Source organism: Nerophis ophidion, linkage group LG25, assembly GCF_033978795.1.
Source record: "Nerophis ophidion isolate RoL-2023_Sa linkage group LG25, RoL_Noph_v1.0, whole genome shotgun sequence".
Classification (NCBI taxonomy): domain Eukaryota; kingdom Metazoa; phylum Chordata; class Actinopteri; order Syngnathiformes; family Syngnathidae; genus Nerophis; species Nerophis ophidion.
The window spans coordinates 28,727,254-28,752,964 of NC_084635.1; the positions used below are offsets into that span (position 1 = coordinate 28,727,254).

General features: G+C 37.4%; 2 protein-coding genes across 13 annotated transcripts in view; one reads left to right on the plus strand and one right to left on the minus strand.

Moving 5' to 3' along the window:
* LOC133543081 (uncharacterized) overlaps positions 1 to 2,269 on the minus strand; it is a 73,086-nt gene extending 70,817 nt beyond the window's left edge. For 2 of the 4 annotated variants that reach the window (XM_061887497.1, XM_061887498.1), the window contains exons 1-2: positions 2,131 to 2,269; positions 1,956 to 2,025 (exon numbers count right to left, since the gene is read on the minus strand). In XM_061887497.1, coding sequence (XP_061743481.1) covers positions 1,956 to 2,025; positions 2,131 to 2,196 — 136 coding nt within the window. In that variant the 5' untranslated portion in view covers positions 2,197 to 2,269. The other 2 variants (XM_061887499.1, XR_009804295.1) reach the window with 2 other exon arrangements.
* ppfia1 (PTPRF interacting protein alpha 1) overlaps positions 1 to 25,711 on the plus strand; it is a 71,650-nt gene that overhangs the window by 23,553 nt on the left and 22,386 nt on the right. For all 9 annotated transcript variants that reach the window (XM_061887485.1, XM_061887487.1, XM_061887488.1 and 6 more), the window contains exons 3-16: positions 2,677 to 2,778; positions 3,130 to 3,294; positions 6,234 to 6,308; positions 6,910 to 7,011; positions 7,702 to 7,935; positions 8,774 to 8,920; positions 9,297 to 9,431; positions 11,607 to 11,690; positions 11,780 to 11,911; positions 15,731 to 15,793; positions 15,900 to 15,979; positions 17,315 to 17,465; positions 21,002 to 21,225; positions 21,311 to 21,542. In XM_061887485.1, coding sequence (XP_061743469.1) covers positions 2,677 to 2,778; positions 3,130 to 3,294; positions 6,234 to 6,308; positions 6,910 to 7,011; positions 7,702 to 7,935; positions 8,774 to 8,920; positions 9,297 to 9,431; positions 11,607 to 11,690; positions 11,780 to 11,911; positions 15,731 to 15,793; positions 15,900 to 15,979; positions 17,315 to 17,465; positions 21,002 to 21,225; positions 21,311 to 21,542 — 1,926 coding nt within the window. The remainder of the gene's footprint in view (positions 1 to 2,676; positions 2,779 to 3,129; positions 3,295 to 6,233; positions 6,309 to 6,909; positions 7,012 to 7,701; positions 7,936 to 8,773; positions 8,921 to 9,296; positions 9,432 to 11,606; positions 11,691 to 11,779; positions 11,912 to 15,730; positions 15,794 to 15,899; positions 15,980 to 17,314; positions 17,466 to 21,001; positions 21,226 to 21,310; positions 21,543 to 25,711) is intronic.

Sequence of the window (25,711 nt, forward strand, 5' to 3'; positions counted from 1 at the left end):
CCTAGTGAGGCACAGTGGTAGGAGTGAAGGCCAAAAGACTACTTATGCTGATAAAAAAAAAGTTAGAGTATCTTGCATATATCCACCACACTAAGAAATCTAACAAAAAGCAAGTGCATCAACTCATGTCGGCATATGTGGTACAAGGACAAAAATCAGGATGGCACATTCTCTCAAACCAACGATGCATTTAATTCTGTGGTATGTGTGTATATGCAGGTATGAGTTTGTGAGGGAGTGTGTGTGCGACAGATGGGGAAATATGTGCCTGTACGACTTTGTTCACACTTGTATTTCAGCAGTCTGTTCTGGACAATAGTAATTAAGAAAAAATGGTACATAATGAACATATTTTTTATTGATTCGTTAACGTTCACTTTAAGATGTTTTGTCTTTTGATCAAAAGATTTCCAGCAAAAAACTTGAAAACAGTCCGGTCCGAATTAGACCCTAATTTTGGTGCAGTGTGTGGCAGAACTCACCTACTGTATTTCAAACAAATAGGCTGTCTGCTGGTTTAAATGTGTTCATCCAACCATTTATTTTCTACCACTTGTCCATTTCGGGGTCAGGCTGCTCTCAGGCGGAAGGCAGGGTACACCCTGAACATGCATGCAGCAAGGTAGACAAATTGTAACGAAACGGTCTTTACTCTTATACTTAAAAAAAATTATAATATTAATGTTGTTTTACTGCTCGTCTGTCTTGTCTGCCTTTGGACCATTCACACTTCAACTCAAAAAGTCTTTATCTATACATTCAATATGTAAATTTCAGTAATGTTATGGGTCACCATCTTTTTGATCGATTGATTGATTGAAACTTTTATTAGTAGATTGCACAGTACAGTACATATTCTGTACAATTGACCACTAAATGGTAACTTGTTTTTGTCGGGGTCCACGGTAATCAATTCATGGTAATTCTCATACAATTTGAAAGTTGCAGGGGCATGGCGCATGTTGTCAGATCTGAGTTGCCAATTAATCAAACCAACCACAAAACAAGTATAGTCCAGGGTTTTTCCTGGCTCAAATCGTGGCAGAGGTGGTACAGTCCTCACCATTCGGCAGAATTTTAATGCAAATTTATTTGAATTGTTTTCAATTTACAGTAATATGCTGTAAGGAACACCTTAAAATGTATTGTCATTTTTATTCATTTGATGGGTAGTTTGCTGTAAAATCATAAATCAAGCAGATATTTAAGCATTTATTTTTATTTAGACAAAAAAACATTTAAAAGTATGATAATATACTGCAATATTTTTTGCAATAATGGATACAATTAATGTTTAAAAGGCATGCAATTTCAAGCAGTTTATATGTTTTCTGTCAAAATGAAAAAAAATATATTACATTTAGTGAGAAAATATTAAGTACTTTATTGACACATATCATTTCCAGGTGTTTGCGGGCCAGATAAAATGATGTCGCTGGCCAGATCTTAGTTTGAAACCTGTGCCCTAAGCGCTTGCATAAAAGAATGATGGGCTCATAGCTTGTGTGGTGGGGCAACTTTTCCTTGAGACACTCCTAGATGATTTTGAAGCAGCCGTCAAGCGCTCTGTGGACAAGAATGTCCACATGTTGTCACCACCATGAATTATTACATTTTAACTGCCTGTTAAATTAATTTCTCTGCTCTGTTTCACCTGGACTCTTGACTTTCCTCCTCGCGAGTAGGGGCTGATTTTGCCTGCCATATCTGTAATGCTAAAAACATAAACATTACTCTGACACGAAGGAAACGTTTCTTTGAATAAACAAGACATGCTTGTAATGCTTTCTTTGGGTAACTCCTTTTAGTTGACCTTGTACCAGTCCATCTCTACCGTCATAAAACTCTACCTGATCCTATGCAAACTTCTAATAAATTCTTCAATCAGTCGATCCATTATAATTAGTCAGAAAAGGTTGGAAACCAAACTAGCACTACCAGCTGTATTCACTTACCAGAGACAGAATGTTCACAGCACACTCTGGCGTGTTCTCTAGGAGCCCAGTGATGCCTCTGTGTCATGATCTGTATGGCAGAAATCCACTTGTCACGGCAGTCAACACTGCACCAAGTTGCAGGAAAAAACATGATTGGATCTGTTTCTTCTTCGGTAGTTGCTTCAGATATTACCTGTGCACTGCTGTTGATATAGCACCTCAAAAGTGGGGCAACGCTGCAACTGCAGTTAAAATACATGACTGCCGCAGAGGGACATCAATCGCTCAATCGACACAGCCGGAGCTTTACGCTGTGTTGAGCGATATCAATCTCTGGCTGGGGCCGACACAAAATTAGTTTGAGGCGGCTGCTACGCAATTTTGAATGCAGGAAAAACCCTGTAGTCATAAAGTGTTTTCTTCTGTAAAAATGTTGTATAAGACCCTTTGGTAAGTAAACTTCCTCGTGCCACTGATTTAAAAAGAAAAAAAACTTTTACTGTTTGTAAGTATCGAACTTGGTATTTGTAAAAGCATCATGTTTAAGAACTTAATTTCACTAACTTTTTTTGCTGACTGCACGTATTTATCTTTTTTGTCCGTATCGTGAATGTGATTGTACATTTGTTAGTGTGGGACAGTGAGTACAATTTTAAAAGCTTGCACCTAATTCATGATTGGCTTAAAAATAAAGTTTCTGTAAAGATGTTTTTGACATTGCTTCATTTTTTTTTCATAGGAGTTTGCAGCGCTGACAAAGGAGGTGAACATGTGCCGCGAACAACTTCTGGAAAAGGAGGAGGAAATTGCAGAACTTAAAGCGGAGAGAAACAACACACGGGTTAGTTGAAATTCAGTGATGTTTAAGAGTATATGTAATTGAAATTACAACAAATAAGTGATAGTATTTTATTGTCTGCCGCAGTTAAGTTTGTTTGGCTGGTCAATCTTTTTTTGGGTAATGTCTTGATGTGTTGTTGTCACTGAAATAACTGAACTCTTGTCTTTGCCCTCTGTCATGGACTACAGCTTCATCAAGACTTTATATGTAACCATATGCATTAGTTTACTGTCTGCCAACCACTGAAAATAAATGGTTAATTATAGTTTTTTTAGTTAATCTCATTGGCAATGAGACAACAACAATAACAATTGATTTTTTTTTGTTTTTTTACATTTGTGGTTTATCTAGCTCCTCTTGGAGCACTTGGAGTGCCTGGTTTCTCGTCATGAGCGTAGTCTGAGGATGACTGTCGTAAAACGACAAGCTCAGTCTCCAGCAGGGGTCTCAAGTGAAGTGGAAGTCCTCAAAGCCCTTAAGTCACTTTTTGAACACCACAAAGCCCTTGATGAAAAGGTACGAATTGTTCAGTGTTTATGAGGGGTGTGACAAGATCTCGTGAGATTAAAAAGTGACGATATTTCTATTTTAAAAGCAATCATGTTGAACACCGTGCTGAACATACATGGTTTCCCCTACATACCATTGATCGTGGCGCACCGCCACGGAAAGGAAAAAAAACATCCCACCCTTTTTTTTTTTTTTACATTGAAACACATTTTTTTACATATTTTATGAATGAATGTAATATATTTCGTCCGATTAGTTTGAAAATACCATAACTGAATTGAACTGCCTGTCAGCTGAGCTACAGCTAGTTGTGCACCTGAACAGAATTGACACTCGACAAAAGTAAGGAGAGAAAGTTTAAGAGAAAGGTATTTCAAGTTATTCCAGGCATTTTTACCTTCATTTAGACCAGGGGTAGGGAACCTATGGCTCTAGAGCCAGATGTGGCTCTTTTGATGACTGCATCTGGCTCTCAGATAAATCTTAGTTGACATTGCTTAACACGGTAAGTAATGAATAATTCAGCTGGTAATCACAGTGTCAAAAATAACGTTCAAAATATAAAACATTCTCATGCATTTTAATCCATCCATCTGGTTTCTACCGCACCTGTTCAAGAAGTCGCATTAATTGTAAGAAGTATTTTATTTGTTGTTGGTTAGCTTCAGAATAACAATGTTATTAAAAAGAATAAGAGACTTATTATACACTAAAAATGTTGGTCTTACTTAAAAATGCACGGGTTTAGTTGTATTCAGTCTTGAATAAAATATTATATGGCTCTCACCGAAATACTTTTTAAAATATTTGGCTTGTATGGCTCTCTCGGCCAAAAAGGGTCCCGACCCCTGATTTAGACATTTCTGCTGACAATAACATTTAATTTTACGTGTCTTACAACCTCCATTTGGACATCTGGTTTGAAGAATGTGCATGTTCTCCTGTGTGTGTGGGGTTATCTCAAAGTACTCTGGCTTCCTCCCACATTTTAAAAATATGCATGTTACCAGCATATTGCCTAACAACCTTTGTTACCTATGGAACAATTATTGTAGCAAAATTATTTGCGAAAGCGTATCTCAGTCTTTACGTCTAATCCAATTCATGTGTTTGTGAATTAATGTGTGTCTATCTTAGTCTTTGTGTGCGTAATCAGAGTCCCACATGTTTTAAGTTTTCTGTCCGTTATATAAGTGTGGGTAACAAAAATAATCTGTTTGTATTTTCTCAATTGGCTGTCTTTTTGCGCGTGACTTGTTGCTACGTTTCTGCTGTTAAAGAGTTGTCCGTTTTCAAAGGTTTGTATGTGTAAAGCAGTCTGTGTCTAAGATTTGTATGTGTGTAAAAAAAAAACCTGTGTGTCTGTACTTAAATTTGTGTGATGCAGGAACCCCTTATGTGCATACAACTCGTAGACACAGATTGCTTTACACATACACTCCTATGAATACGGACACAACTTTTTAACAGCAAAAACATAGCAAAAAGTCAAGTGTAAAAAGACAGCCAATTGACAATTTACGTACAGACAGACTATACACACAGTACATAATACAGACAGGCAACCTAAAATACGCACACGCGGCTCACACACATTGAGATACCACAGGCACGCGAATTGGATTACAGACGCCCGGATTGAGATACGGTTTTGCAAATAATTTGGCTACATTCATACTTCCATAGTAACTTAACATTGTTAGGTTCACTGGAGACTTTCAATTATCCATAGGTATGAATGAGAGTGTCAATGATAGTTTGCCCATGTATGTTCCCTGCGATTGGCCATGCTAATGTTGGTTAGCCTGTCAGTGAGCTGCTCCATTGTACGTTAGAATTAAGATAGCACCATTATAGCCAAACTTCATCCTGTATAATAGTATTGCTTTTTTCAGTTTATTCCAAACCATATTATACATTTATCCTGATTATTACATGTATTTGACCCTTTTGTGTATATATAATGTACTTTCCTTAGTGTGCTTAGTTTTACAGTGACTTCCTTGTGGCAAACAGCAATAAACCGCCTCAAGTTATTTTTTCCCCTCTAATTTACATATTTGGCAAACCTTTTATACTTTTTATAACGAGCAGCAACAATTGGAAAAATAGAGAAGAACAATATAACATTATTTTTATTTTTAGTAAATATAAGACAGTTTGTTTTTAAATATACATAAAACATTTGTTTAGTGTTTTTTAAAGAAAATATAGTCATCATTGCCAATCAAAATGATCATGACGCCATATAATTTTGGGGGAAACACTGACATAGCTGAGTTTTTCAAGCAGTTGTCACTGATTGGGAGCTGAAAAGACCATTGCATTGCTATTGTGACTGACAATGCACATAATAACAATTGGCCATTTGTGTGGCAAAGTTGAAATTCCATTTACTGTAAACCTTTAAAAAAAATCCCTCATCTACTCAGGCCTAAGAGACATGTGGCTTTTTTTCTTCAGAGTTAAACAGCTACTGTGGTGATAATGTCCAAGCAGAAGCTGCTGCCATCACACAAGCTAGTCATGTTACCAGCACAGAGATAAAGCACCTGAATCATTAATAAAGTTGACAGCTGCGATATAAGAGATGCCGAAGACCTTCTGAAGCTGCATCCTTTAAGACAACCATCACAGTGTTGTGTGAGGAGAGAAGTCCCACAATATGCTCTTATTGTGCCACTGAAAAACATGATTAAACAAAGAAAATTAGTTCAGCAGTTTATCAAGATCATTCTTGGGTCATACATGCATATGACTTAGTTATATAACAAAAGTCATATATTTCGCCTCATCATTGTCTCCTCGTGAGCTGAGTGTATCGTCACACCCCTAATGTTTACTATGAATTATTAATGTGCTTAAAGTTCAAACTGATTTTGAAGAATAAAATAGCTTCATAACTTTCAACTGTATGGTGGATATCTATTTTCTATGTCTTGTAGGTAAGGGAGAGACTGCGCGTTGCTTTGGAAAGATGCAGTGCTCTGGAGGAACAGCTTACAATGTCGCACAAAGAAGTGAGAGAAGTTTTGTTTTCCTTCAATATGATGTTCACATGGAAGGATATTTTGTTAAAAATATCATTTATCAGTTCAATCAACAATTTTTTATTTTATTTTTTTAAATATTGCCTTTTCATTTTTAATGTGCACTGTATTCTGCGTTCACACATTTGTGACAATGTACAACATATACTGTACGTCTGGATTGTGGAAATATCTGTACTTTCGTACTATTGTTTGCTTTATCCTGGATCTGAGAAACACATTTGGTTACTGAGGTTGCTCTTCTATATGGGTGTGCATCCTTTTAAAGGACAGACAAGTCTTGAATCCTCCCTGTCTTTAATGGGATTACAATTGACAAAACCCCCCCAGAGGATGTTGAACTGTCCTAGATTTTTCTATGCTTCATGATGAATCACTTAATGCTGCAGTCATCTTTTGTTCAAAACAGTCTAAGCCCAGGGCGTACACATTTGAGCTTGTAGCTGAAAAGAAAACTAATTTAAATAATAAATGTCAATTTATGAAAATAGATTTAAGTTATTCAGTGTTCATTGATTTGAAATAAATAACTTACTGTACGGTACTTATGTGTGAAAACCTATCTCTGTAGTTAGCTTACCTCAGGGAGCAGGGCTTCCATAAGAGAGGATTGGCAGATGGAACCAGTGAGGTCAACCACAACTCTGAAAATGCACCAAGCACTAATGGAAAGGTGAGGCTACTCATAGCATATGGTTAACATTTGAGCTTGAGACAAAACCACATTTGGTAAATAATGCCTGACCATCTGTTTTGTTAATTTGATTAAGTTGTTTTGTGTTTAATTATTATTGTGAGAAAACAATCATACGTGATACAGGTGTTTAGATACAGCTAGGAATACTTCATCAATCCAACGAGTCTAAACTATGTTTTACAAATAAATTAAGACCTATTTTCCTCAATCAAATACTGTGAAAAATGTATGACCTTAAATGCATTATATATATATTCTGGATTTCTCTCTGTCTCTCTCTTTCTCTCTCTCTCTCACTCTCACTCTTACTATAATATACTTATTTCCCCATTGTAGTTGAGAGCAGATGCAAAAATATGTGTGTAGCAATTGAGAGTAATCATTAAATACTTCTAGTCAATTATTAGAATCAAATTGGATTGCAGTAAATTTGTAATATATGTTGTTCTTTTATTACATACATATATGTGTGTATATGTATATATAAGTATATGTATGTGTATATATATACATATATATTTGTATGTATGTAAGTATGCATATAAGTATGTATGTGTGTGTATATATATATATGTATGTATATATATATATACATGTATGTATATGTATGTATGTATATGTACATATATATATATATATATATGTATATCATATTTTCACCTACAGCGATCATCAGATGGCTCTCTTAGTCAGGAGGATGAATTGGGCCTTGGTTTCGGCAAGGTTGGGGAACTTCAAGAGGTGGTGGACCGTCAGACAGCTGACCTGGGCCAGATGAAAGAACGCATGGCTTCAATGGCATCCCGAATCAATGAGCTGGAAGAAGATCTGGACACTGCCAGAAAAGACCTCATCAAGTCTGAAGACATGAACACACGACTACAAAGAGACCTAAGAGAAGTAAGAGTAATATGAACAGTGTTTATTTTGGACTTGATTAACCACCAAAGTGGAGGTTTATTTAGACCAACGTATATTGTTACGTTCGTTACACACTCATCACAGTAGACAAGATTTTAATATTCTTTTCCAAGCAAGGACGCATAGGATGGTAGCGTGGGGATGAAGCCAAATGCCCCTGATAATTGCCCGGTGTTGTGTGGGGGGGGGAAATTCCTGACAGCGCCTCTGCTTGTAGGAAACTTAATCTTACTATGTATATGGCTGGACAAGTAAGCATTTTTATTAATTTGGCTGCATGGACCACAAAACAATCCAGGTGCACTTTCAAGCTGCTTATAACTTTGCATGCATGACCTATGCATGAGCTTTTAACTTTTAAACTTGTTTACACAAAAAGAAATCTTAACATTCTACAAGTTAAAATGAAGTAAATATAATTAAATAAGTCCTCTGCATCATTGATATATTGCAGCTGTCAGGTGAATCGATGATTTATATGTATTATCTTATGTGTGGCCTGCTTGCAGTCAGGAGTAAGATTCTGTGTTGCATCATGGCGTCCATGATTAACAGTTAAGCCTGTTTCTGCTTGGGCATACACATGCAACATTAGCTGTGGAACTCAGTGGTACCTTGGTTTTTGTCAATAATCCATTCCAAAAGTAAAAGTAAAAGTAGAGGCTTAATTGTACGAAAACTGAATACAATTTTCTTATAACACAACTTATAATCGATCACTTGCAGACACCCACAATAATGAGCAAAAACACATTTAATAAGGAATTATTATCGTTTTACCAGTTATTTTTAACCAGACATTTTTGTGTTTGTGTAGTCATTGGCCCAGAAGGAGGATATGGAAGAGAGGATCACCACTCTAGAGAAGCGCTACCTGGCAGCTCAGCGGGAGGCTACCTCTGTTCACGACTTGAATGACAAGCTGGAGAATGAAGTAGCTAACAAAGAGTCCCTCTTTAGACAAGTAAGTTTGCTAAGGACACTCATGTATGCTCCCAACACTAGTGAGTAGGCTTTGTTAGCCTACTTTTTATATAAAATTTGATTTTTTTGGCCTCACAAATTCTCAGAGTCCAACTGTGTACACCGAATTTGAACGTTGAAGTTGTTTTCAAACTGGAATCACTTGCTCTCCCAAATGAGCTACTGAAATACATTACTATTGTGCAAGCTATTGCTGTTTTTATAAAAAGGAAATAACACTAAATATGTATATTTTTGTTATTTCGACAGATTGTTTTTATCCTTTTTTGACTTGGTGGATTCAATATGTAGCTAGTAGCCAACATAACATCTAGCACTGAAGTGTCCTCGCCGTTATCCTTTTTGTTCCTCTGCAGACTGAAGACCGAAACCGGCAGATGCAAGAGAAACTAGAGCTAGCTGAGCAAAAGCTGCAGCAGACTATCCGCAAAGCAGAGACACTGCCTGAGGTGGAGGCTGAGCTAGCACAGAGGGTAGCTGCCCTCACGAAGGTATTAGCACCGGGTCATTTTCCAAGTTAAATTTTTTTCCCTAAGAGATGTTATACCAACTGTCTTTTGTTATTGTACATCTATGATGGAACAAACACCGGAATAAGTGAGTATAACGAGGAACATCTTTTGTAACGTGACGGTGGAGCCACTATTTGTTACTTTAAATATTTGAGATATTTTTCTTGGCATTTTTTTCCTCCATTCATAGTTACACAAATGTTTGCATACACGACTGGCATCTTACACGTTAAGTAACTTCTTTGTGGCACGAGTACGTCGCAAGTATTACCGGTAGATAAAAAAAAAATGCTGTGTAAATGCTACAAAAAAATAATACTGTTATTTATGCTTTATAGTTTTAGTTTATAGATACACCACCTGAGTGTCTGCGTTTAAAGTGGACCTACCACGCAAACCCAATTTTCTTACCTATTTGTATTATGGATCTGCATAAATCCTGAAAATTTTGAAATCAAACAATGGAGGCATTGTGGAGATATTTGTAAAACATTCTTGCTTTACATCTTATTTTTTCCTCAACAAGCCGTTTGGAAATGTCACAACTTGTGTTTTTTGAACATGTCACTTCAGTGGTGGATATCTCCGTATACGGTAGAGGTTTTCCCAAAGTGCTTTGCACAAGTCCAACATTATGGTCAGTAAGTTCCTTATTTTACTCTATCCTCTTGTTGTGGAACAGACTGGTTCGTACATGCACATGCATCCTACGCTTTTGCTTTTGCTATTGCTATTACAAATTAGTGTAGTGTATACCGGTAGTTGGAACTTATACCTGTCAGTAGACTCAATATGGAGGCGCGGAAACCTACAACATGACTAACAGGAGAAGATGCAGTAGAAGTGGAAGCATGTAGTAAGATGGTCTTTTTAAACAAATTTATGCAATATTTTGACCAAAATATGACCCCTTTAAGGTGCTCGTGCATAGCCATCTGGTTGCCCTAAACATGAGTTCGGATTTGCAAAATTTACATGTCACTGACCTTACTTACTTTTTTATTTTCATTTAAATGCTGCTACACTTTATAGATTGTTTGGTCTATTTTTCATATTTGGCAACTCCACTTCTCACTCCTGACTCGTCATTTGTCTTTCTCTCACACATTTTCTGCAGTAGAGAAGTTACGGTGTAGGTTAGCAGTCCAACAAAAATGAACTGCACATCAGAATTTTATTAAGTGACGTGTCAACAGTAAAAATATCTTTTGACACTTTGCTACTGTTGATTTCATCGACTAATCGTTGCAACGTAAATACATATTTTATATTTAAAAGTTTCACTCTTCCTGTCTCATTTCACTTTGTAATCATGTTTTATGTGTGGTCTTCATGCTACCTTTTATCACTTCCTTCTCATACTCTTAGTGTGTTCCTTGTGGCTCCAAAGGCACTAAGACTCAAAAGGTAGACCAACTTTTCCCAAAGTAGAAAGTGTTTCAAGTCCTCCTGGGTCCAGGAATCTTATTTTTTTTCTGTTACTTAATTTAACCAGGCCAGCATATTGTTTTCATTAAATACCCCTAAAATGTCTTTATTAAAATTTCAAGTTTCAGTTGCTTTATTTAAATGAAAAGTGCTTGGTTATGTGAGGTACCAGATGAAATGTTATATTGTTGTTCTTATTTAGCCTAAGCGCTAACCTTGACTTACTCTCTCTCGTCTGTAGTTGTGGGTATTTATGTACTTGTGTGCAATGTGGCTGGTATCACTGCTTGTTTTCCTCAAACACAGCAACCCTGCTAACACAAACAGGAAGTGCCAGCTGCTTTTCTTAAAGACTTGAAACCCCCCCTCAGATGAAAGAAAGAGAACTTCATATTTGTTAAGTTATAATTTCAAAAAATGGTTGGTATTTCCTAAAGTAAACAATATTTATTATGAAGTAGATACATGATTGCCATCTCATATTACTGTTTGTTTTCGCTTTAGTTGTTGTAGTTTTGCTTTACATGGTTTCCCTAAGTTGGTTTCTCTAAACTGCTTGTGAATGTTGTCCTGTAGACACATCTGCTAAAGTACTATAAATGGCTCCTTCCTTTATAAAATAGTGAAGCGTTGTCCATGCATCATTCTGATACCGATAAGTTTATACAAGAGAGACCGAAACAGCTTCGAAATAATTTATACATGTTTTTCTTCCTTTATGCTCAGGCAGAGGAACGTCATGGCAATGTGGAGGAAAGACTGAAGCAGTTAGAGGCCCAGTTGGAGGAGAAAAACCAGGAACTTCTCAGGGTGAGGAAGAGTTGGAAGGAATTGTGCATATCTTTAACACTCAATCAACCTTTCCACATCTTAATTAAGTGTCTTTATTTTTCTTTCAGGCGAGGCAGAGGGAGAAGATGAATGAGGAGCACAACAAGCGTCTCTCTGAAACAGTGGACAAGCTCCTGTCTGAGTCCAACGAAAGACTCCAGCTTCATCTCAAAGAGAGGATGTCTGCTCTGGAGGATAAGGTAGTTTTAATGGAACCTCCATAGATTTAATATTTTGTTAAACCAACACATTTCAGGGAATATTTTTTGTGATTATGGTTGCTAGTTCAGAAAACTTCTCAATTTGGGCAGAGAATCTCAGGTACCTCACAAAATGATACAACAAATATTGTTGCAAAACAAATGCAGATCCACAGGCCGGATGTAATGTTAAATCGTATCGTCAGATTAAATATCTTGATATGTTGATATATATCACACACTTACATGTGGTAATCTTTGGGCACCTTGTGATTTGACTACGGTTCAGGAGTTACGTTTCGATTAAAAATCGATGATTGATGGATCTATAAGTTATGTATATTGATACAGTTTTACATTTCTTTTCGTTTCACCAAATAAGCATTTATCCCTTGCCACTTTAAAAACAGTGCATTTTTAAATAAGAAACAGCTCAATTATATCACACATTTACTAAATTAATGGAAATGGACCATAAGTGCCCTAAAATAAAGGAGCTAGTCGGATCTCTCGGTCAGGTGGCTCGCTGCAGTCAGCCACATTTTAGAACTGTCTGCATTACTTTATTTACAATAAATGAATCGATTAACAATTATTAACATTTACAAATCAATTTTATGATTGTCCATGTCCGAATTGCGATGCGTCTAAAAATCTCTTATTTTCCCCACCTATAGTTGCATGGCTTGTGCCGACCAGAGCTGGGCCACATGGCCTTTTTTAATATCTCGATATTTTTTAGGCCATATCGCGATACACGATATATATCTCGATATTTTGCCTAAGTCTTGAATTAACTCTTTATACATATAATCACAGCAGTATGATGATTCTATGTCTACATCAAAACCTTCTTGTTCATACTGCATTAATATATATTCTCATTTTAAACTTTCATTCAGAGAATGAAATCACAACTAAGTCAATTGACCAAAACTGTATTTATTAAACAGTTATTAAGCAGTGGCACAAACATTTATGTCATTTCCAAAACAGATAGTGCAAGATTGTCAGGGACATTTTAAGACAAGCTATTAGTGCACTTTAGTGCATGATGTCACTAAGGTGACATATCAAAACAACACTAAATTAAAGTGCACTTTAGTGCATGATGTCACACAAGATATTTCAATAACTGTCAAATAAAAACTAGCTGCATAATAGGAAATCAAATAGTGTTCGTCCTTCGCTATGTGGTAGGATAAGGCGGACATTATCTCCTTTTGTTGTTACCTATTTTTTTCATACGGTGTTGATCTGGAAATGGTGTGGGCGTGTTGCACCTAATGGAGATGTTGAAATGCTGAGTATGCACTCTTCATTCTCTAGCAGGTGAATTTTCAAATGATGTTACATATTAGCAGTAATGCTACTTTTTGTAGCCAAGCTTTTGCCCCACACTTGACATATTATGGTTGTCTTTTCGACACATTCCCAATTGAAGCCAAACCACCGCCCTGCTGTTTTTCTTGGGAATTAATTCTTCCTTCATTTGTTACCAGATTTGCACCTTCTCTCTCTCGTATTACCACTCGCACAGCTCCGCTAGCATCACAGCTAACGTTACCCATGCTGCTACCTCTCTGCTCCGCAAGGGCGTATACGTATGTGACACGAAAGAGTTAGAAACGCCTGCAGTGTAATGCCCGCAGCTAAAAGCAACTGCATGAGAACGTATACTTAAATATCACGATATAGTCATTTTCTATATCACACAGAGACAAACCCGCGATATATCGGGTATATCGCCCAGCCATAGTACAACCACAATTTAGTTTATTTTTAAGCCTTCTACATAGGACAAGGGTAAAAATCTAACCTACGATTAATTGAACCTTCATCTTTGAATTTGGCTTATGCCTGATTATCTGTCCATTTTCTACTGCTAGTCACTTATTCCACACTGAAATCATGTTATTGTTTAAATATTTGTATTATTTTGTAACTACAAAGTAATTGAAAAAAACACAAATGACCAATTGAGGAAAGGGTCCCCATAGTACGGTTCGCGGGCCGGATCCATAAGTAGGCCCCCAGGATATCCTATACACACACGAACACACGCACACACAACTAAATAGCACGGCACCCTGCCAAATTCTTTTAACTCAATGTGGTCACCGAGTCAAAAAGGTTTCCTGTCCCCTGAATTAAGTGATTGAAAATACATCAGCGAGAATAAAATGGTTTGCAAAAAAAAAAAAAATATATATATATATATATATATATATATATATATATATATATATATATATATATATATATATACATACACACACACACATACACACACCATATTTTTCGGACTATAAGTCCCAGTTTTTTTTCATAGTTTGCCCGGGGTTGCGACATATACTCAGGACTGACTTATGTGTGAAATTATTAAGACATAACCGTAAAATATCAAATAACACTATTTATCTCATTCGCGGAAGAGACGAAGAAAATGTCAGCAATCATCACACACACGTCAGCAATCGTCACACACATGTCAACTAATAAGAATTCGGCGGGTGAGGTTCATGGCAGAAGTGCATTGTGTGTCATGGAATGTTAACTGCTATATATGTTACTGTCGTAGCTATTAAAATGGGTAATTTCATCGTTGGCGGTAACTTATAAAAACTGAGAAGGGGTGAACAAAAATGGCACCGAAAAGGAAATCATGTACTGCATATTACAATCTGGACATAGTGAAATATGCAGCAGAAAACGACAAGAGGAAGCGGCGCATACTTTTGGAGTTGGCAGAGTTGTTTAGAAGCGACATCGAGGAAGAAGATTTCATGGGATTTATCAATTAGGAGAGACAGATTGTTTGGTAAACGTATAGCATGTTCTATATGTTATAGTTATTTGAATGACTCTTACCATAATATGTTACGTTAACATACCAGGCACCTTCTCAGTTGGTTATTTATGCGTCATATAACATACACTTATTCAGCCAGTTGTTTACTATTCTTTATTTATTTTAAACTGCCTTTCAATTGTCTATTCTTGGTGTTGAATTTTAGAAAAAAAAATTTCCCCCAAAAATGCGACTTAACTCCAGTGCGACGTATATATGTTTTTTTTCTTCTTTATTACGCATTTTCGGCCCGAGCGACGTATACACCGGAGCAATTTATAATCCGAAAAATACGGTATATATATATATATATATATATATATATATATATATATATATATATATATATATATATTTTCTTAACCCTTGAATGTACAGCCTGCCAATACCTAACCCAAATTACAATCAATGCCTTTTTGCCATAAACTTGGTTTATTTGGGGGGGACAATAGTGTGGGTCCTCTACATTTGAGATTTCAGATTCTAAGTCAATGCCGCCGATGAGCTCTTCCTCCCATTCGTCTTGGATCATGTGTCGTGCAAGGTTCACAAGGACCCCAGCTGGCCTCCTAGCAGCCATGTTACTTTAAATCAGAAAATAAAAACATTATAAAGGACAATGTTTGAAATGCACAGAAAACTATAAATCACATAAAAAAATAGCTCATATAACATTAGCCTACTTTTGAGTTAGCTAGGTCAGGTACAAAGTGTACGGGCGTGTAACTGTTAACCAACACAATACTGCTTTACCTACCTAAATACAATACCGTTAGCTAACAACAAAGTAGGCTAATCTAATCACACATTTCACACATTTGATCACACATAATCTGTCATGGAGAAAGTACGTACATGCATGTTGCTGTTTAAAAATGAACTTCTTGGTGGTACGACTGGTGACATCATATGTGTAAGTGCACATTGTGTGACTGTGTTCTACTACTACTGTTTTTGTGTGTCCTCAGAATGGCCTCATAAGGGAACTGGACCACACCAAGAAACTGATCGAGGAGTCTCATCATGAAAAGGTGAAAATGAGTCCTGTTAAACTTACAAGTTGCCAATGCATTTGGAATAATCTTTGGTAATACATTAGGCAGAGTTTATTTTTCTTAAAATCCCATTAAATTGTAGGAGCAACTCTTGATCCAGATTGAAACAATGAGGGCAGAGAATGAGCAAGGAAGGAGCAGGAGCAACTCTTTATTACACGGGTAAGTTGCTTTGTGTTGAAGAATCGCTTTTGCTGATTCTTATTTTCTGTCTTTGTCGAAGACACTGAGACTGGAAGCCCCCTGGCCTAACGTACCAATACATCATTTTTTATATTGCTGTCAAAATATATATTAAAAAATAATGTATTTAAAGGGGAACTGCATTTTTTTTTTATTTTGCCTATCGTTCACAATCATTATGAAAGACATAAGTACATGCGTTGTCATGTCTTTCATAGTGATTGTGAACCCATCCATCCATCCATTTTCTACTGCAATATACTAGCTGCACTTAAGCGGAAGTTGGGGTACATAGACAAAATTAAAAAAAAAAAGTGCAGTTCCCCTTTAATCAATCAATCAATCAATCAATCAATGTTTACTTATATAGCCCTAAATCACTAGTGTCTCAAAGGGCTGCACAAACCACAACACAAACCACTACCACATCCTCGGTAGGCCCACATAAGGGCAAGGAAAACTCACACCCAGTGGGACGTCGGTGACAATATTGACCCAGTGGGACGTCGGTGACAATGATGACTATGAGAACCTTGGAGAGGACGAAAGCAATGGATGTCGAGCGGGTCTAACATGATACTGTGAAAGTTAAATCCATATTGGATCCAACACAGTCGCGAGAGTCCAGTCCAAAGCGGATCCAACACAGTTGCGAGAGTCCCGTCGGAGCCAGCAGGAAACCATCCCAAGCGGAGGCGGATCAGCAGCGCAGAGATGTCCCCAGCCGATACAAAGGCAAGCAGTACATGGCCACCGGATCGGACCGGACCCCCTCCACAAGGGAGAGTGGGACATAGGAGAAAAAGAAAACAAACGGCAGATCAACTGGTCTAAAAAGGGAGTCTATTTAAAGGCTAGAGTAAACAAATGAGTTTTAAGGTGAGACTTACATGCTTCTACTGAGGTGGCATCTCGAACTGTTACCGGGAGGGCATTCCAGAGTACTGGAGCCCGGAATGAAAACGCTCTATAGCCCGCAGACTTTTTTGGGGCTTTGGGAATCACTAAAAAGCCGGAGTCCTTTGAACACAGATTTCTTGCCGGAACATATGGTACAATACAATCGGCAAGATAGGATGGAGCTAGACCGTGTAGTATTTTATACGTGAGTAGTAAAACCTTAAAGTCACATCTTAAGTGCACAGGAAGCCAGTGCAGGTGAGCCAGTATAGGCATAATGTTATCAAACTTTCTTGTTCTTGTCAAAAGTCTAGCAGCCGCATTTTGTACCAACTGTAATCTTTTAATGCTAGACATTAAATGAGATAATCTTTTTACTTTTACTGCCCAATTTTCTTTGGCATGTTTTTGTAGACGATCCCAGTTAGGAAGCACCCCAGACTTCAGGTATCCAGTGTCTGCTTCCTCTATGATGGACAGCAACTCAGACCACTATGGTAGTGCTCTTGTTTTGAGGCGGCCCCAAAAAGGACGAGTGGCAGCACTTCGGGACGAGCCATCCAAGGTGAGTGGTCATATTTTGGCTTCCCACTCACTGTTAAATGCAAAAACAAAAGATGAACACACTAAGTGATTTAATATTACCCTAATTAGCTTAGCTTATCTCATACTAAAAAGTCTCCTTTTGTGACTTATGCTTAACATTGTTAACAGAACCTTTTCAACTTTTACAAACATGTTTAACATCCGCAACTGAAAAGTGTTTAAAGCTGAGTTTTGTGATCACTTTTGGAATATTTTTACTGGTAATAGATAATGGTTAAATACCATTTAATGATTTGATCAATTAATGAACTTTTTTCATGTTTTTGTATTATTTAACTATGTGTTGTCTAGCCAATTGAGTTAATTTTAAAATTGTCTTTGTGTTTTTCTGTTTGCTTCCATCTTGGATATCAGCGCCATGTAAGTCACCATAATGAAAGGACAAAGTGACTTCCATTTGTTTGTGATTTATTAATAACCAACTTTTTGGTCTGTAATTTATTGATGAATCAATTAATACTAGTTTCAATAAAATGCAACTCTTTTAATCCCAATTAGGGGTCTGTTTAAACATCTCACCACAGCGGAATAGCATCTTGTTTTACAAGGACACACAAGGGGTAAAGTTAATCGTGTTTTTATTAAGGTTAACGTTGACAGTCCCTTTAACTAAGTAGTGTTAGCCACATTTAATGACACATCTTATTAGTTATTAACTTTTACCTGTTATATTATATTGTATTACTATGAACCCCGTTTCCATTGAGTTGGGAAATTGTGTTAGATGTAAATATAAACAGAATACAATGATTTGTAAATCATTTTCAACCCATATTCAATTGAATGCACTACAAAGACAAGATATTTGATCTTCAAACTCATAAACATTTTTTTTTTTTTGGAAATAATTAACTTAGAATTTCATGGCTGCAACACGCGCCAAAGTAGTTGGGAAAGGGCATGTTCACCACTGTGTTACATCACCTTTTCTTTTAACAACAATCAACAAACGTTTGGGAACTGAGGAAACTAATTGTTGAAGCTGTGAAAGTGGAATTCTTTCCCATTCTTGTTTTATGTAGAGCTTCAGTCGTTCAACAGTCCGGGGTCTCCGCTGTCGTATTTTACGCTTCATAATGCGCCACACATTTTCGATGGGAGACAGGTCTGAACTGCAGGCGGGCCAGGAAAGTACCCGCACTCTTTTCACTAAGCCACGCTGTTGTAACACGTGCTGAATGTGGCTTTGCATTGTCTTGCTGAAATAAGCAGGGGCTTCCATGAACAAGACGGCGCTTAGATAGCAACATATGTTATTCCAAAACCTGTATGTACCTTTCAGCATTATCGGTGCTTTCACAGATGTATAAGTTACCCATGCCTTGGGCACTAATGCACCCCCATACCATCACAGATGCTGGCTTTTGAACTTTGCGTTGATAACAGTCTGGATGGTTTGCTTCCCCTTTGGTCCGGATGACACGATGTCGAATATTTTCAAAAACAATTTGAAATGTGGATTCTTCAGACCACAGAACACTTTTCCACTTTGCATCAGTCCATCTTAGATGATCTCGGGCCCAGAGAAGCCGGCGGCGTTTCTGGATGTGGTTGATAAATGGCTTTCACTTTGCATAGTAGAGCTTTATCTTGCACTTACAGATGTAGCGACCAACTGTACTTAGTGACAATGGTTTTCTGAAGTGTTCCTGAGCCGATATGGTGATATTCTTTAGAGACTGATGTCGGTTTTTGATACAGTGCCGTCTGAGGGATCGAAGGTCACGGTCATTCAATGTTGGTTTCCGGCCATGCCCCTTACGTGGAGGGATTTTTCCAGATTCTCTAAACCTTTTGATGATATTATGGACCGTAGATGTTGAAATCCCTAAATTTCTTGCAATTGCATTTTGCGAAACGTTATATAATGTATAGTGGGTTGTACTTGTATAGCGCTTGTCTACCTTCAATGTACTCAAAGCGCTTTGACACTACTTCCACATTTACCCATTCACACACACATTCACACACTGATGGAGGGAGCTGCCATGCAAGGCGCTAACCAGCACCCATCAGGAGCAAGGGTGAAGTGTGTTGCTAAGGACACAACGGACATGACGAGGTTGGTACTAGGTGGGGATTGAACCAGGGACCCTCGGGTTGCGCATGGCCACTCTTCCACTGCTCCACGCCGTCCAAACGTTCTTCTTAAACTGTTTGACTATTTGCTCACACAGTTGTGGACAGAGGGGTGTTCCTCGTCCCATTCTTTCTTGTGAAAGACTGAACATTTTTTGGGAAGCTGTTTTTATACCCAATCATGGCACCCACCTGTTCCCAATTAGCCTGCACACCTGTGGGATGTTCCAAATAAGTGTTTGATGAGCATTCCTCAACTTTATCAGTATTTATTGCCACCTTTCCCAACTTCTTTGTCACGTGTTGCTGGCATCAAATTCTAAAGTCAATGATTATTCGCAAAAAAAAAAAAATGTTTATCAACATCAAATATGTTGTCTTTGTAGCATATTCATCTGAATATGAGTTGAAATGATTTGCAAATTATTGTATTCTGTTTATGTTTACATCTAACACAAATTCCAAACTGATATGGAAACAGGGTTTGTATAACAATGTAACACAGGCTGCACTTTTTACACCCCTGGTTTATTTACATAAATTATTCTGCCCTCTCCGAATTTTGGAATTTGGATTGGCAGCTAAGTAAACAGTTCTTTTAAAGTAAAATAATATATAAATCTTCCAACTTAAATTGTTTTCTGATAGTCTCCGCAATGACGTTGCTGCAATAACTCAAAACACAAAAGAAAGTACATTAATATCCACATGAAGTTCTCATACAGGTAGGAATTAAGGTAATCAACAATACAGCTTGGTATAAACTGAGAAATAGTAATGCAACCACCAAGCAGGTTTCTATGCTGCTAACGTAATGCTAACACATAGCATGGGCTAAAATTTTTGTTAGCCCATGGGAAGGCTAACAAAAAAAAATTGCATTGCAATTTATTGAATGTTTATCAAATGAAATTTTGACGGAACAAAATCGACATAAAGCAGCAAAGAACCATTCGAATATTCCAAGATGAATATTGATCGATAACTTTTATACTCACATTCACACACTAGTTGCCAGGGTGTACACCGCCTTCCGCCCGAATGCAGCTGAGATAGGCTCCAGCGACCCCAAAAGGGACAAGCGATAGAAAATGGATGGATGGATGGAAACTTTTATACTACCTGGCCAGTCTGATGCCCTCTGCACTCTGTGTGAGTGCGTGCTGACTAGCTGCAGAAGCCTGTTGCTCAAACCTCAATCTCTTGATTTAAAAAATAATGTTGTCAATGTATGCGGAACAGGATTTCTAGGAGATGGCTTCACATATGCCACCTGAAAGGTGAAGTGTTACTATACCTTCCTGTATCGCACAGTTTTCAAAAACATTTATTTTTATGTATGGAAAACCCTGAAGTATCCAACTTCTGAATCTTCCCCAGCTAGTCTTGTTACAAATGTGTTTGTGTTTGATTCAGGTGCAGACACTTAATGAGCAGGAGTGGGAGCGTGTGCAGCAGGCCAATGTGCTTGCTAATGTGGCCCAGGCATTTGAGAGTGACATGGATGCTTCTGACCTAGAAGAGGATAGAGAGACTATCTTCAGCTCAGTTGACCTTCTGTCCCCCGGTGGTCAGGCCGATGCACAGACTCTAGCTCTTATGCTACAGGAGCAGCTTGATGCTATCAATAATGAAATTAGGTAGCAAAGTTACAAAGGCAGAAACAACAATCTGTATTGTTTCATATTGTAATCTACACAGACTTTATTTCCTGTATGTTGTCAGAATGATTCAAGAGGAGAAGGAAAACACAGCCATCCGAGCTGAGGAAATCGAGTGTAGGGTGGGCAGCAACGAGAGCCTTGGAGGACGTTTTCGCTCCATGAGCTCCATACCACCTTCACTCTGTGCAGGCTCTTCAATTGGCAGCTCTCCTCCAGGTTCTGGCCACTCAACCCCAAGGCGTATTCCTTGCAGCCCCAACAGAGAATTAGACCGGATGGGTGTCATGACCCTGGTAAGACTATATCTACTGAGATGTTTTTCCAACATTTAACTCTGCAATCATCATATTATTCAAGAGCTACATGTATTAAAGGAGCTGTTTGCAACTTGCGCAAAGTGAAACACTTTAAACCAAAAAATGTACCAAAAACAGCTTATGTTACCATTAGGGGTTTGACAGAACATATATATTTTTTAAATGTTGTTATTTTTTTTATAATAACTAGTTATATAAATTAAAAATTGCTTGTGGGTCAAAATAATTTGTCTGGCGCTCAGGCTTGTCACTGACCGCTGTCTGGTCCACATGTACACGCAGGAAGCACTTCCACACAAACACACACACACACACACACACACACACACACACAGTAGAGGAGAAGCAACTAACAGTTTGCAGTCATATTGTTTTACAGGAGACTATACATTCAATGATAGCTAACATGAGTAGCTAAGCTATTCTGAATTGCTTTCATTAGCTGACCACACACGGTATGTTAATGTTCATATTTACAAAAATAATATATTTTTAGTATTCACAGAAACCGTGAATACTAATATACATGTGATATCTTATTTATTTTTTATAAATTTGCACCAAAAAAAACGATTACACTGTCATTGTGGGGTGTTGTGTGTTGAATTTTAAGGACAAAAATGAATTTGTTCCATCTTGGAAAAAGCCTGGAACATAACAAAACATGTAAAAAGTGGACATGCTGTGAATACTTTTTGTATGCACTATAAATACACGCTTAATGTCATTGCTACTTTAAATGAGCATCTTCTTTAAGACCAATACGGATAGTTTCAAGCTAACATATCGGTCCGGTGGTTGCACCGCGAATAGCACATGTGCGCTCAACACAGCCCAAATTGTGAGTATGCAGCGATGGACTACCACCATCTTGTATATGGAGTTCAAAGGGAGGGACTAACTCGATTAGTTGCAATTAACAATTACAAATAAGAGTGAAAAGGAAAATTACAGATATTGCAAATGTTATTTACAGTAAGTGCATAAGGACAGTGATCGGTTTAAGACAACATATTATTTTCAAAATTTGAGTCCTTAGCAAGTCAATTTGCAGAGTACATTATAGTCATATTGTGACTCATAGTCAAGTGTGGCCCTCCTCAATATAATGATTGGAGAACACTAATTTTTGTCTATATATTGTCAGCATTTTTTGGTTAATAGCTGGGTTGCATATGACGTCACATCCGTTTTTCTTGTTTGCTGCTTAATTCACACAAAGGTCAAGCAGCTTGAGCATAGCATTAAAACAAGTGAGATTGAGTGTAGAGTTTGAACAAAAAATTTCGTATTGCTGTTCTGTTCTTGGGTGTTCCAGTCGTTCAAATAGAGACATTGGAAAGAGCTTTCATAGAGTCACGAAATAAGTGGTTCTTAAAAGTTAATAAAGTCAAGAAAAAAACGAAAGTGTGCAGAAAGAATTGGCTTTTAAAAATTTTACTTTCATCATCTTGTGAAATACAATCGGACTGCTTGTGTCTGCAGTCTGAACATTTAATTTGTTTGAGAAGCTTTTTGTGATGCAATCGAGTTCATTCTGTACTATATTAGTAGTTTTTGAGAGCAGAACTAAACGTAAAGAAGGACAAGAGATCGCATTAGTTTGTGTTTTTTATGGTTGCTATGCCTAAATATAATGACAAAGACCTGGTTGTACAAATAAACAATCGTCATGTTAAGTCCTAGTAATAAATATTGTGATTTTTGGTTCAATACACCATATCTTCATTGTGGATTTTCATAACAGAAACTAAAAGCTTATAATGTTGTTGTCCAGGAAAGCAGTGTGCTCTATTGGACACGATTGACCGCATTATAGCATCTTTGGTGCTATTCGTTAGCATCAAAAAAATATCTTTAATAGTATTAATAAATTAGATGAATACAAATTTCTCATAGACTCAACAGCATTTACTAAACCTCGATATCGCTAGCAAACATTACTGAACAGGGACATTCATAGTGAGACTTGAATATGAACTTCACACCATAAAAACAAATTGCAGACACAAATTGTAAATGACTGACTACAGTATTTTTTTTTAGCAGGAAATAAACATATCCTTTTTCTCATTAGCGTCACGATCACAGCAGCACGGCACTTGTTTAGTCAATTAAATACGTTACTTAGTGATGCTCAAATAAGCGCGATTTTGGCTTTTACACATTATTGTTTAATTTGTGGACCCCTCCAGATGTGAAGAGATGATGTGCCTCCAATATTTTCTTCTCTAAATACCGTGAGTGTCAAATGAAGTGAGGTTTTAGTGGGCAGCATAGTCTTGAGTGTAAAAATCCATTCCATCCCTTTTAAAAAAAAAAATTCCATGATCGCTAATATATTTGCCTCTATACCTTTCAAAATACGCCCAAATCTGCACTGGTCCATGTAAATAGTCGCTGTTACAATTACCTGTGTTAATGATCAATTGCTGTAAACACCTGACGGTTAGTTTAACCCATACTTGCCAACCTTGAGACCTCCGATTTCGGGAGGTGGGGGGTGGGGCGGAGGCGTGGTTGGGGCGGGGCCCATGGTTAAGAGGGGAGGAGTATATTTACAGCCAATTCACCAACTCGAGTATTTCATATATATTTCATATATATATACAGTATATGTATGAAATACTTGACTTTCAGTGAATTCTAGCTATATATATTTATTATATATATAAATAAAAGAAATAGTTGAATTTTAGACAGCACCTATCAAATACACAGTAATGAAAACACAGTTGTTCTACTAACTGCTTGCTGGTTACTAAAAAAAACAACAACACTTACCTTTCACTAGTTGAGTAACCTTTGTTCTGCCATTTGCGTACTGGCCAATCAAAAAGCAAACCCGGCCATAACGCTATAGCCAACATTCACCAGGAGATGGCAACAGACAATATAGATCACTGTATTACAGACAGCGTCGCCATGGCTGTATAACTTCCTCGTTCTTCTGCTTCGTCTCCTTGTGTGTGCAGTTTTTCATCAAAATCCCCAGATGTTGTAACGTGATTGGGCAGGCAAGCTGTTTATGTATGGGAAAGCGAACTTGAAAACAGGCTGTCCCCACTCATGTCCGCATGGAGCTGGAGGGGGCGTGGCCTCCAGCTCCGGCTGAATTTCGGGAGATTTTCGGGAGAAAATTTCTTCCGGGAGGTTTTCGAGAGAGTCGTTGAATTTCGGGAGTCTCCCGGAAAATCCGGGAAGGTTGGCAAGTACGGTTTAACCGTTTTAATTAGAATTATCCTGAAACCTCGATTGACATCAATAATTTAATTTCCTGTAAAAGCACACTAGAGCGCTAACTGTTAATTCTCTTAAATGCTAACATGAATACAAGACAGGGAAGACACGTTGGTTTTCCCATCACAAACACCATACCACAATCCAAACGCATTGCTGTATGAGCAACTGCCGGTAAGCTATTCAATCCTGCGCATCGAAACTACAGGCTAGACAGGGTGGTAGCTGTGACAAGGCATTCAAAGACATCTGACGTGTCTACAACAGTAGACACGTAGGAACCCGCGTGAGATCATTGTTACAAAGAAACCCTCCAAAACTTATAAAAAATTAAATGTTTATTAAAACCAATTTAAACTCTCAAATAATAATAGTATGGCTCCTAAGAAATCTGACAAATGTTTCTTCTACCAAAATAATTATATGATTGTCTGTTTATTAAAAAACATTCAACTTTATTAGAATATTTCAGTGTGTATATAAGTACTTTTTTAATTAATTCAACTATATAGTTGGTGACAATAATAGCCATGAGGTTGTTATTCACCATAACCATGATGTGAAATGTTCTTGGTGTTACAGCCCAAAGCTACCACCACCCTTACCGATAATTTCCCGAGCTACTGTTAAGTACTTAAGTAGCTTTTAAAAAAAATTACATTTTCGGTGCTAAAATACCTAGGATTGTAGTTTCCCTATAAATGTGATCGGCTGTAGTTATTACTAAATTAAGTTGCCGCAAATTTCTTTATCCCAAAGACATTACACTTTGTTCAATTGGATTACTAAATGACTCACAACTCAATTTTCTTTTCCTGCTTTCTGTTTATTCCTTTTTATTTACTATTTTATTCCAGGCTTTGACCTCACAATGTAATTTGTGTCAAATAAAAGATGAATGCTTT